The sequence below is a fragment of the Microchirus variegatus genome (genome assembly GCF_963457635.1).
Source record: "Microchirus variegatus genome assembly, chromosome: 3".
Classification (NCBI taxonomy): domain Eukaryota; kingdom Metazoa; phylum Chordata; class Actinopteri; order Pleuronectiformes; family Soleidae; genus Microchirus; species Microchirus variegatus.
In genome coordinates, this window is record NC_139804.1 from 5,067,123 (window position 1) to 5,080,825 (window position 13,703).

A 13,703-nucleotide genomic window follows, 5' to 3' on the forward strand; every position below is an offset into this window, starting at 1 on the left:
TTTGAGAAACGTTAGCATAGTCTCTCTTTAACTTCCTGTTAAAAGGGTGTTTCAGAAACGTTAGCATAGTCTCTCTTTAACTTCCTGTTAAAAGGGTGTTTCAGAAACGTTAGCATAGTCTCTCTTTAACTTCCTGTTAAAAGGGTGTTTCAGAACCGTTAGCATAGTCTCTCTTCCCCCTCCCTCCTCCTCTTCCTCCCTCCCTCCTCCTCTTCCTTTTCCTCTTCCCTCCCAACCGGCCGAGGCAGACGGCTGCACATCTTTGAGTCTGGTTCTATCAGAGATTTTCAGATTATCAAATATAGTCACTAAAATGGTAGCATACTATCCCCCTTTTCCTCGTCTCTTCCTCCTTTATCTCCCTCCCACTTCCTCTGTTCCCCCCCATTTTTCCTTTCACCCCAACCTGTCGAGGCACGCTTGCCACACCTGCTGACCTAATCTGTTCTGATAATGAAACTTGTAGGATATATGGTCTGCTGCATTGACTGCCGGAACCTTTTGGGTTTCCTCTTTCTTAGGAAGGTCTTGTGCTTTAGCTTTAGCAACAATTGTCCTCCGCAGTTTTCAGAAAGTTAGTTCGACTATGTAGAAATAAAACGGACAATCAGGATTATAGGTAAACTTAGATGATGCAAGACCTTTTAGAGATGTAAGTTAGATTATTGGAGTGTGTTTAGCTAAATGCTACCATTTTACCTGTCTCTTGTCCCACCTCTCTGTCCCCCATCTTTCCTTTCTCCCAACCGGCCTTGGCAGATGGCTGCACATCTTTGAGTTTGGTTCTGTCAGAGATTTAACTTTCTCTCCACTTGCCTTTAGCTGTGCTCGCTCAAAGTGTGATCTCTGTTGGGTTAGATTAGGATTATTATAGTCTGTGTGTTTTGTTTTGATAGTTTCTGCTTTACTTTAGTTGAAGTTGTATTTTATTATATATACATTTAAAGGAATTAACAGACTTTAAATGTAAATCACAAAAACCACTTATATTAAATAGGTTTTAGCGTCGATGTTTGCTGCTGCTGCTTTTGTCTGTTTGTGTTTCTAATCTATTCCAGAATGGAGACCTAACGTGGAACGTGGAACCGTCCCAAATCCACCTGAGATTAGCCCCGCCCCCTCCTCCATTATATGAGAAGAACCTGCGGTTGTGAGTATATCAGACTCCAACTGTTGCATAAGTGACTCATGTTTTGTTTTTCTTATCGATTCCAGAATGGAAGCCAACATGGTTTTCACCATGGTTTCCAACATGGTTTTCGCCATCGTCTCCACGCCATCGCCGATGCACAGTTACATTGTCTCTGTATTTCTTTACCTCTGTTTGTGCACAACACAAAGTTGCTTATCAATGCTCAGTTGTTACTGCTCGATAACGCCGCCGCTCGATTACGCCGCCGCTCTTAGAACGCAACTCGAAACACAAAGCCATGTTACTGTCACACTTTGATTGTATTGCTGCTGCTGCTGTTGTTGTTGTGTGTCTCTCTCTTGTCCTTTGGCTCCGCCCCCCCCCTCCCTCCTCCCCCCCCCCCTCTCCCTTTCACCCCGACCGGTCGAGGCAGAAGGCCGCACACTCCAGAGATTTCCTCCTACCTCGAGGCTTTTGCTCATCGTGTGATTTGTTGGGTTTTCTCATGGTAACTTAGTTTTTATTATTTTTATTTATATAAAGTGTAAATAAAGTTGACTTGAGTCGATATCATCCATGAAAAAAACATTGATCAACACCCGGTTTAGTTTAGATTTTTAATAAAGTGAAGGAGACGGAGTGGGAGGAGTCAACGTGACAAACCTCTGTTTCTGTCTTCACTTTTTAAACTCAGTAAAACTGTTCGACACAAACAGACTCTCAGTTCAGTCTGTTTGTCTCTGTGTCTCAGGACAGGACACAAGGACGTTTAGGACACGAGGACGTTTAGGACACGAGGACATTTAGGACACGAGGACGTTTAGGACACGAGGACATGAAGACATTTCTCTCTTAATTCTCTCTTTTCATGTCTTCACAGACATGTCTTTTAATTCTTTCTTTAATTCTTTCTTTTACGTCTTTCTTTTAATTCTCTTTCTTTATGTCTTTCTTTCTTTCTTTCTTTCTTTCTTTCTTTCTTTCTTTCTTTCTTTCTTTCTTTCTTTCTTTCTTTCTTTCTTTCTTTCTCTCCATCATTTAAATTGTCGTCTGTGTTTTCGTTTCATTTCCACTGAAACTTTTCTTCTCAACAGGTTTTCCTCACATGAAGTTTCAGTTGTGACCAGCAGGGGGCGCCACATCAGCCTCATTCTCCTACTTAACAATGACTCAACTTTTCATTTGTATGATTATGTTCAGTGGATATATATATGTATATATGTATGTATATATATATGTACATGTGTATATATGTGTATATATATATATGTATGTATATATGTTTATGTATATATATATATATGTGTGTATATGTATACATATGTATATGTGTGTGTATATATGTATGTATATATATATATATATATATGTTTGTATATGTGTATTTATATATATATGTATGTATATGTATATGTATATATGTATGTATATATATGTATATGTATATGTATATATGTGTATATATATATGTATGTGTATATATATATATATATACATATATGTGTATATGACGGTTAAAGTAAAAAGATTCTAAAGACCTAAAACTCATAGATAGTACGTGGAAAATTGGATGTGGGAGGGGCCAATAAGTGCGCCACCCCCTGTCCAAATACTACGGTGGCCCTGAGGTGCAAAACACAAATGCAAATCACCAAAACACAACGCAAATCAAAACAACACACAAAACATTAACTCAAATCGGTAACACAAATCACACAACACAAACACAAAAGCAGGAAACACAAAAACATGATTTTTTTTTTTAGCCCAAAATGTGACAAAACGTCATACGTCGTCGACCTCAATATCATACTACACTATTTCGTCCAAAATCTCACAATGTTTTTTGAAAAAAATGTTGGTCCAAAATTTGACAAAAACCTCATACTATACTATGTCGTCCAAAATCTGTTAATTTTTTTGAATTTTTTTTTTTTTTGCCCAAAATGTACGGTGGCCCTGAGGTGCAAAACACAAACGCAAATCACAAAACACAACACAAATCAAAAACACAAACGCAAATCAAAAAACACAAAAACATTAACTCACAACGAAAACACAAAAGCAGAAAACATAAAATCATTAAAAAATGGAAACGCAACTCAAAAAACAACGAAAAACGTTGTTTCCCGCTCATTGAACTGGTCGATCGCAGTAAACAATGTTTTTTGTTGTTTTTTGAGTTGCGTTGCCGTTTTGACATGCATTTCTGTTGTGTTGTCTGCTTTTTTGTTTGCGTTTTTATGAATTTCATTTCCGTTGTGACATAATGTTGTTGTGTTAAATGCTTTTTGTTTGTGTTTTCTGCTTGGGGCGGGATTTGAACTGGAATTCTCTGTAGCGTGCACTTCTACATAGAACAGCAGTTCTACCAAGTGAGCTAAAGTGAGGTAATGTTTTTGTGTTTTCTGCTTTTGTCTTTGCGTTGTGAGTAAATGTTTTTGTGTTTTCTGCTTTTGTGTTTGCGTTGTGTGATTTGTGTTTGCGTTGTGAGTTAATGTTTCTGTGTTTTCTGCATTTGTGTTTGCGTTGTGAGATAATGTTTTCGTGTTTTCTGCTTTTGTGTTTGTGCTGTGTGATATGTTTCCGTTTTGAGTTAATGTTTTTGTGTTTTTGATTTGCGTTTGTGTTTTTTGATTTGCGTTTGTGTTTTTGATTTGTGTTGTGTTTTGTGATTTGCGTTTGTGTTTTGCACCTCAGGGCCACTGTAAGAAAGTTTCCTGACATTTTGTTTTTCAGAAAAACTTTCCTCACACTTTTTTTGGGACAATGTTTTTGTGGACTTTTTTGTAAAATTTTGGATGACATACTATACTATGACTTTTTGGTGAAATTACGGACAAATTAAAAAAAATGTTTTTGTCAAATTTTGGACGACATACTTACCCATGATTTTTTTTACTTTTTGGTAAAATTTTGGATGACATACTTTTCTGTCAAATTAAAAAAATAAAAAAGTCAAATTTTGGGGGACTTTTCAAAAAACTTTTAAAAAACGTTTTAATGTTTTTTTGTTTTGTTTTTTTAAATGAGCATTTTTAAAAGTGAAAACCCGCTGCACTGCTGAGTTTTATTCATGAGTGAACCACGTGGTCTTGCGGCTTCCTCAGGTTCACTCGGCTTAATCAGAGGAGTATTCAAAACTGAGCTCATTAAGCAGCTTGTGATGAATCACAAAGTCAACAATCCTTCTTTGGATATACTTTAACTGGGTGGAAACAAACATTTTGAGGATTTAAAAACAAACATTACAACAGCACCAAGTGTTCCATATATAACTCCCATTTCGTCATTGTACTCACTGTATTCAAACTTATGACGAGGACAAAAACAGCAATTAAGAAGACCTACACAGGAACAAGTACATTACTTTGTTTTTATGTTGATTTATAAATATTTATAAAACTAGATAATTTTTTATCATTAGTTTCTTTATCGTCACAAAAGGTGTTTGCCACAGAAACCAAAATCGATTAGCTGCTTATAAGGAACTTTTCAAAATAAAATATTTTCTTCCTCGGACAAGGAGTAGTAGCATTAAATAACGTGAAATAAAGGAGCAGACATTCAAACTGTTTAGTCTCTGAATCATTTATTGCAGACAAAGACTTTTTTTGTGTGTGTGAGATCAACTAGATTACAAACCATCTTCTAGAGAGGAAGAGGCATTACCATTTAGAAAACACTCAAAACTTCAATGGCAATTCAAAGTCAGTTGCTAGGATACAAGGCGAGGGCGACACATTTGTGTGAGCTCTACAAACGAGAAAGTGAACTTTGTATATATATAAAAAAAAAGGAGAGTTAGCGCCTGAATTTGTGAAGTCAGTAAAGTTTCAATGAGCCAAATAAATTTTTTAAAGTATTTATTAAATGGAAATCCTTGTATGCAGCAACTGCTGAATAGGCTGGTCACCTGTAAAACTTTTAATTGTGTTCCCTGTGTTTCAAAATGACAGCCAATTGCCCTGACAATAAGACCTGTGGATGAAAACGGGGGGAAAACAAAACAGACACTGGATGTATCCCAGTTATGAATAAGAATCCGACCACTGAGGGACGCTGCGTTTGAGCGGACTGGATGTGAAGTGGCTCGGGCGTCACGTTATGTCAGAGTGTGTCTGTACAAAGACGAGTGTGTTCCTGGATTACACAATCATTTCCAGCTGTCGTGCGTATTCGATGACCTGTTGCGCCAGCTCGGTCGAGGGGATGGTCACCTCTTCTGTCCGCTGCTGCTGACTGGTGAAAGAGTAACAGCCGTCTTGGCTCAAACTCCAGCCCCTCTGAAACAGAGTGAACCAAGCACATTTTGTACGTGAGAGTCTGCAGAGCAGAGGTCGACACAGGTTTTTCTGTGACTGATGCTGATTTTTAGAAATCAGGGCAGACGGTGGCCGATAAATTATGTCATTCCATATATTTAGCTGATTTGCACTTTTTAACTGTTTACATAATGATAAATAATACTAGGGCTGCAACTATTATTCAATGAATCATTTTTAAATAATAATTAAAACATGATTTCTAAGCTTCTTAAATGTGAATATTTCCTGGTTTCTTTGCTGCATTTGACAAATAAACTCCTTAAAACATCGACCTAATTTGACATAACTAATCTGATTTTTGCCTTGTTTTTCTACTCTTATTCTGTTTTAAGTCGTGGACACTTTTTACTCCTACCAACATTGGGATTGAATGTAACTTTAGATAGAAAACCCAAAGATTTCATTGCACGTCAGCTTCTTGAGTGTAAAATGAAAACATACATACCTTCTTGGCATAATCTGTCATCTTTTTTGGGGAGGTGAAGAAGAGCACACGGGTGGCTTCGCTGTGCTGGATCTGCTCGTACGCTTTCTCGATGCATCCTGCGATCTCATCACTACAATTAAAATAAAAAGGTCACACATTTAGACAAATTAATACACAAATGTAAAACACAATATCATCATCTGGTCTGTGTACACCGTCATGAGTCAGTGACAAAGGACAGACAAGCAACTCTGTATTTTAAAGTACAGTCTCATCAAGTTAGAGAGGTGTTTGGTCATTATGTTATTTTAAATTAAACTAAACAACCCTTTCACAAGGAAAAAAATGTACTATATTGTTATAAGGCGGGTAGAAATTGTCATATTCATACTTACCGAATTGTGTCAAGCAGAATATCTATAAAAAACGTGTAGCTCTCGGCAGGAATGTTGCCTTTGGCAAGGAAAACCTTGTTGTAGCTTCCCTCCATCAAGTACTGAAATGACCAAGAAGATATAAAACATTAGAAAACATTAGAAGTGGCATAAACACAAAAGGTTATGACGTATTATGTAGATTCTACAGACCAGGCATATGTCTGAGAGACTATTTTTAGTTAAAATTAGTAATTTCAACCTCTTCAGTGTTTGTGAAAACAAAATATTAACTCCCTGCATTTCACTATTCATTTTTGGAACATATTAACAGTGGAATATCTGCATATGTAGGGTGATGACAGAGCGATAACAAAGCTTTCAGCATTGGCTTTGGATAAAGAGCCGCACCTGCTCTAAGGACACTGGATGTCTGATGTATACGTTGGTCTGAATATCTTTCGCGCTCAGTCTCTCCAGTTCCGTGTGAAACTCAGACACTCTGTTTTGTGAGAGCAGGAAGAGAAGGTTCAGTCCAAGCAACTGGTGCATGTAGGCAGCTTCGGGCAGCTCATCCCTTTAAAAGGAAACAGAGAGAGAAACAGCAATAAGTGAGCAGAACATTCATCCACACAATATGAAAAAAAAAAAAAAGAATCTGAAGGTGACATTACTTGTAGTCAAAGTAGTAACATTTTAGCTGAGCCATGTATCTCTCAAAGGCCGGGATGTCCTTCTTCAGGATACTCCACAAGGCTCCAATTTCAAGGACATCTCCTGAAAGACAGACGTTGATTTGATTTAATGAAAGCTTTGCTACTGATTTTTTTCCCCCATGAATTAAACTTTAATTTGACACCAATACTCACGAGCTAAAATGAGCTGCTGCTTGGTGAGCGCAGACCCACTGGTAGGTAAAAAGTTCAGCTCCAGCAATGAAACCTGTAAAGAGACAGTTGGTGTTATTCCCGACAACATTTCACATGTCTCTTGTGCTACTATTAATTACTTGTTAAATCTAAGATAAAGATGCACTCACTGCCGACTGGATTATAAGACTGCTTGTTCATGCAAATATCTGATCAGCCAAAGACATTGCAACAACCCACTGCATTTAGGCGTGTATACTAGAGCTGCAACTAACGATTATTTTCATAATCGATTAATTTGTCGATTATTTTGTTGATTAATCGATGAATCGTTTGGTCCAAAAAATTGGTCCAGAAAATGTTAAAAATCAGTGTTCGTCAAACCTGGAAATGACGATGTTCTCTAATGTCTTATTTTGTTCACAAACCAAAATGTTTCAGTTTTAATGATTTCTTTGTTATGTGGAGCAAAGAAACAAATGAAATATCCAGTAAGCTGCAGTTCTCTGGGTGAAAATGACAAGAACAGCAACATTACCTGAAATAACACACACTGAAGGAGATCTCCACTTTAATAGGTACCCTGTGTGCCTATTAAAGTGGCTGCATCATGATATTTTAAGGATTATAGTCCATGTTAAGTAGAATACTTAATAAAAATGTCAATAATATTTAGTGGTATATTCATTTTAGTAAAAATATTGGTGTATATAATTTGTAGGTAAGAAATGTCTACAACGTATATTCTATTTTAACCTTTGTTTAAAGTCATATTATAAATATTTTTCGTTATTGTACATTCAAAATGTGAAAATACATGTTTATTTTTAAATTTTACCTTAATGTTTACCGTCCTAGCTGCTGTGACACTGTAAATGTTCCCATTTAAGGATTAATCACGGACTAACTCATCTTATATGCAGTGCTTTAGTTTGATTTGTCCTGGACTTTCTTATTGAGGTCATTTTAAACTAGTGGTTACATTTAGGATACGAGAACAATATACAAAATAAATATACCCGATATGTTGATATGTCACATCCAAGGCACAAGCTAGCTTGACAATGAATTGACATTAACGTGTTAGCAACACTGATTAAAATCCTTTATTTTGTTCGTTTATATCACTTTAAATGTCTTAATAGTTTTATCAGATAGACGGCGACAACGCAACATTACCGTTGTAATGACACGACTATGGGTATTTATATAGTTTACCAAACACAAGAACCACACACAGCTATGATTAGCCCCGTTAGCTTAGCTACGTAAGCTATCAGCGCTAGCGCTTCATAAACCGGCTGTTTCTGGTTCCTCGTTGAACCAAAAACAGACGGTAATCGACGATATACGTTACCTTGAGTTTGCTCAGAAGCTCCCCGCATTTACTCAGGTTCGGATTTTTCTTATTCCACTCTGTTTTGAGTGTATCGTACAGTCCGGCGGTCTCTTTCAACGCCATGGTGATTCTGCAAAATGTACGACACCGGCCACCGTAATACGTTAAAATGACTGTCGTGAAACACCCGTGTTGCCATGGAGTGTGTGGAAGGAAGGAAACCAGTTTATATCTGTGTATTTACATATTTCCTGTTGATTCTATGTGATAAATAACACTGTTCAGTTCTTTATATCGTTTTCAACATTATTGTTTTTTAAATGCACGTTTTGCTTACGATTAAGTTGTACATTTTAAAAAAACAAAACATGCAAAAAATGCATCTTGAACACAATTAGTGATATATTGCATTTTCTTCTCAAATTACAAAACAAAACATTAAAGATAAATTAAGATACCTGTTCTTTCTGTTGTTTCGTCTCATTTTTACACTGGAAATTATGTAGTCTTCCTTGCTATGTCAGATGCCTAACATGTGTATTGTTTAATCTAAAGCTGTTTTACTTTGATTAAGGTAACATTAAAGGCACAAAAGAGTAGATTGACCAAACTTAGGAAATATATTTTTTCCCCTATTAGATTTTATTTAACTGCACAACTCTTGAATATTTTACGTTATTTCCACTTTATTTTCAGTTGTGTGTATGGTATATACAATAAATATCAAAACAGTTTTTCAAATATAAGCCACCTTTTATTTTAAGATTGTAATGTTTTACGTATAAAGCACTTTCCAATTTTTAGATTCGATGTACTGTGCATAGACACATACAAACAACAAAAATACGTGAATTGTTCTTTTGTTTGTTCGTCTTTTCTGTCGTTGTTTTCTCTTACACCGCACTCCGGTCCAATAGGTGGCGATAATGCGCACGAACGCACCGGAAATAAAAAGAAAAAGAAGAAGAACACGAATCAAGATGGCGGCGTACGGCGCGGAGCGGTGGGTCGAAGACTTGCCAAACCACGCAGTTTTCAGAAAAATACGAGACAAGTCGGATTCCAGAAGTCGTAAAAATGAACGAGGCATCGCCAAGAACCTCGCGTTTTGTTTGGGCGGGGACTTTTTCGTGTGGGACGACGCGGACCGCTTGTTTCACACGACCAACCTGAGGCAGCTGAACTCGGACGACAGCGGCAGCATCGGCGGGAAGTGTCAGACTCTGATGTGCATCAACCCGCCTCTCTTCGAGGTGTGCCAGGTGCTGCTGAGTCCCACGCAGCACCACGTCGCGCTCGTGGGGCAGCGGGGCGTCTCCGTGCTGGAGCTCCCGCAGCGCTGGGGGAAACGGTCCGAGTTTGAGGGCGGACGCAGCGAGATCAACTGCAAGACCACCCCGGTGGCGGAGCGCTACTTCACCAGCTCCCAGTCCGTGAATCTCCGACAGGCGGCCTGGTACCCGAGCGAGACCGACGAGCCCCACCTGGTGCTGCTCACATCCGACAACACCATCAGGTTTTACGGCTTGAAGTCGCCCCAGACTCCGACCAGCATCCTGTCCTTGTCGCAGTCTGATGACGACGGCAGCCTCCTGCCTACAGTTTGCTCCTATGCAGCATCTCTAGGTGAGATCGCAGTGGCATTCGACTTCGGACCGGTGTCGTCTCCTCCTCGGCACCTTGCAGCAAAGCTCGGCAAAGATCAACAGGTCTATCCTCTGTACATCCTCTACGAAAACGGGGAGACGTATGTGAGCTACACAAGTCAGGCAAACAACGTGAATCTAACCAAACCTGTTGGACCCCTCCCCATGTATCCTGCAGCAGAGGACAACTATGGCTATGATGCTTGTGCCATTCTCTGTCTGCCATGCGTGCCCAGCATCCTGGTCATTGCCACGGAAACGGGCACTTTGTATCACTGTGTGGTGCTGGAGTCTGAAGAGGAGGAGGAGGCGGTGGAGAAGTGGATCAGAGACGCAGCGGCGGTGCCGGCTCTCTACGTCTTCGAATGCGTCGAGTTGGAGCTCACGCTCAAAGTGGCCACGGGCGAGGACGAGGAGCCGCAGGAGTTTGATTTCACCTGTCGCATCAGACTGCACCGAGACCCCCTGTGCCAGCACAGGTACCACTGCACCCACGAAGCGGGAGTGCACAGCGTGGGGCTCATCTGGGTCAACAAGCTGCAGAAGTTCCTCCAGTCGAACGAGGAGGACAAGGACAGTCTCCAGGAGCTGGCTGCTGAGAAGCGCTGCATCGTCGAGCACATTCTCTGCACCAGGCCACTTCTTACCAGTCAGTCGGCGCCAGTTCGTGGCTTTTTGATTGTGTCTGATCTGTCCTTGGGCGCCACCATGATCTGCATCACAAGCACGTACGAGTGCATCCTGCTGCCCCTGCTGAGCTCCATCCGCCCTCCCTCGCCTCCTCTGCTCTGCACCCACCCTGGCTCCGGCTCCGTCAGCTCCCCTCTGCGCGGCCTGGCCAACGACTCCTTCGAGCAGCACATCCGCAACATCCTGACACGCAGCTCCACCAATCCTCTCGTCCTGAAGGCCGGGGACAAGGAGACGTCGCCGCCGCCGCCGGAGTGTTTGCAGCTCCTCAGCAGAGCCACGCAGGTCTTCCGCGAGGAGTACATTCTCAAGCAGGACATGGCCCGCGAGGAGCTGCAGAGACGCGTGAAGCTCCTGACGAGCCAGAGGAAGAAGCAGCTGGAGGAGCTGTCGCTGTGCAGAGAGGAGAGGAAGAGTCTGACGGAGTCGGCAGAGAGGCTGGCCGACAAGTACGAAGACGCAAAGTATCGCCAGGAGACCATCATGAACCGGGTTAAGAAGGTGCTGGGCAGTCTGCAGAGCCAGCTGCCCATACTGTCCAGCAGTGAGAAGGACATGAAGAAGGAGCTGCAGACCATCAGCGATCAGCTGAAGCACCTGAACAACTGCATCAAACAGGTGAACATGAAGATGCAGTACCAGAAGACGCAGGTGGAGAAGCAGGCGTCCGCAGACCGGACCAAGGTCTCGCTCAACGCTCAACAGAAGAAGGTGGTCCAGGACGTCCTGAGAGAACAGGGCCAGCAGATCGGTGACATGATGAAGCAAATAAAGGACGTTAAAAACCACTTCAGCTTCTAAGCACTGCAGAAATCACAAACACTATCTTATAAGAACTGAGGAGAATGTTTCAAATGTTCATTTGAAAACAGTCCAGTTAATAAATCTGCCTTTGGAATTCATATTTACCGATGGAACTATCTTTGCTACAGGCCTGTTTTACTCTTTATAAAGATGTGGTTCAGTTTTGCTGTTTTCGATGTGTCTACATGTTAAGGTTCTTTCTTTTTTTTAAAGACTTGTGGTTTAGTCCGATCAGAATGTGTCAAATATAGTCGGGTAAGATTTCTTATTTTTTGAGCTAACCTCGCCAAGATATTTTCATCATAGTTTGGTATCTTTTTGAATAAATAAACTTCAAAGTGAGCTGGAACTGACTATTTATTTGAGATTAGGTACACGAGACTAGGGATGTGAATCTTTGGGTGTCTCACGATTCGATTCAAAATCGATTCTCAATTCAAAAATTGATACAATGTATAGTGTGTTTAGGCAAATTATGGCATCAAAACAATACAGTTTGTATAAGATAATGTGATTTTTAAATAAAATGACTTAAGACTAAAGTTAAGTTATTCATTCAAAACAAATAAAAACTTACTGTACAAATAAAATAAAAATTAAAGCCTAGACGAGCTGCCTTTTTCTCCCAGAAAGTTACAAAAATAAACTGTACACAATTAACACAAACTGGTGTTTTATGTGGTTTTTCAAAATAGAAACTTAAAAAAGAAAATCTAATTGTGGATGATTAGAATCGCGATTCTTATGTGAACAGATTTTTTTTCCCCCACCCTGACACGAGACGGTTACTCTTGAGCACAACATTGAATAATTACCATTAAATAAAATAGACATTGTCAAAACTTGAAAAAGTGTCAACAATTTAAATAATAATAATTTTTTTGTTGCCCTATGACACTGTCTTTGAGGCACGAGACAGTTTCAGATATAATGGAGGAGATTTTACACAAATCTAATCAATTAATTCGAGAAAATAACATGCAATTTGAAAAATAATTTGTTGTAGAGGCCCTTCTATACATGCAATGAAGTTAAAAAAAAAAATAATAATCTTAATACATGAAAGCAGGGAGATTAATAAAAAAAAGTAGTAAAATAAGTCACTTTAATTGTTCCCTCTGTCTCTATTTGGCTAAAAAGACCAATGACTAATGCAACGACAGTAGAAAAAACAGTTATATCGGTTTTTTTCAGATGATAAATATAATATTGTTCACACTAGAGCTGAAACAACCGATCGAATAAATTAACCATCCACTATTTTGATAATCGATTTGAAGATTTCCGACTGTTTTAGCTTCTTAAATGTGAATATTTTCTTTGTTTCTTTGCTCCACATAAACAAAGAAATCATTCAAACTGAATCATATAATTTGATACGATCGTCATTTCCATCGATTACGAAAATAGTAATCGTTAGTTCCAGCTATAGTTCAAACTTGTGATGTTTACCTAACTCAGTTATGGGAGCTCTTGTACAGACTTGAGTAAACAGCTCCAGTCTGCCATCTATGGTCAGACGGTGTCATGTGCACTTTTCTTCCTCCTCCTCCTCTTTCCTCCACCAGATGTCACACCACTCCATCCACTCTCGATGACCTCCAGCGCTTTTTTTTTTCTCCCCTCTCTTAACTCCAGGTTTGCTGTGAGGAATTCCCCATGTAAGCGTTGAGTGACGTACGTGGAGAGACCCCCGGTTTATGTTGAGTAAGCTTCATTGTTGGGGATGTCTGTCCCTGGTGTGTGTGTGTGTGTGATGGAGGAGGAGGAGGAGGAGGAGGTGGAGGAGAAGGAGGAGGTGGGGGTCCCTCACCACCGCTTTATATGAGCATCAGATGTTTGGAGCTGGTTTATGACTCAGTGTACCCGTGACAGCCGGGCATTGTTCTGCTTCTCTGAAAATGTTGAGCCACTCCGCGAGCAGTGACATGGAAAGTCATCGAGAACCTTCATTTTCCACGTAAACACACGTCACTATTTGTCGTCGTTTGTTGTCACTTTTACTTTTTCCAACCTCCCAACTTTCACCTTTTTTCCCCCCAGCGTAGTAAAGCACAACCGCGCTCCAATCCAATCGCAGGTCTCTACAGAAAA

At 39.9% G+C, this 13,703-nt stretch overlaps 2 protein-coding genes across 2 annotated transcripts; one reads left to right on the top strand and one right to left on the bottom strand.

Moving 5' to 3' along the window:
* Window positions 1-4,707: 4,707 nt before the first annotated feature.
* Window positions 4,708-8,618, bottom strand: psmd8 (proteasome 26S subunit, non-ATPase 8). The gene is made up of 7 exons (XM_083886811.1): window positions 8,488-8,618; window positions 7,131-7,203; window positions 6,936-7,038; window positions 6,673-6,838; window positions 6,283-6,383; window positions 5,906-6,017; window positions 4,708-5,418 (listed from the first exon to the last, which is right to left on the bottom strand). The coding sequence occupies exons 1-7, from the start codon at window positions 8,590-8,592 to the stop codon at window positions 5,281-5,283; spliced, it is 798 nt and encodes a 265-aa protein (XP_083742937.1). The 5' UTR covers window positions 8,593-8,618; the 3' UTR covers window positions 4,708-5,280.
* An 831-nt stretch (window positions 8,619-9,449) lies between these two features.
* On the top strand, window positions 9,450-11,878 carry nup88 (nucleoporin 88; the record flags this gene model as incomplete). Its single annotated transcript, XM_083885990.1, has 1 exon — window positions 9,450-11,878. One exon carries the CDS (start codon window positions 9,450-9,452, stop codon window positions 11,604-11,606), a length of 2,157 nt encoding a protein of 718 aa, XP_083742116.1. The 3' UTR covers window positions 11,607-11,878.
* Window positions 11,879-13,703: the final 1,825 nt, after the last annotated feature.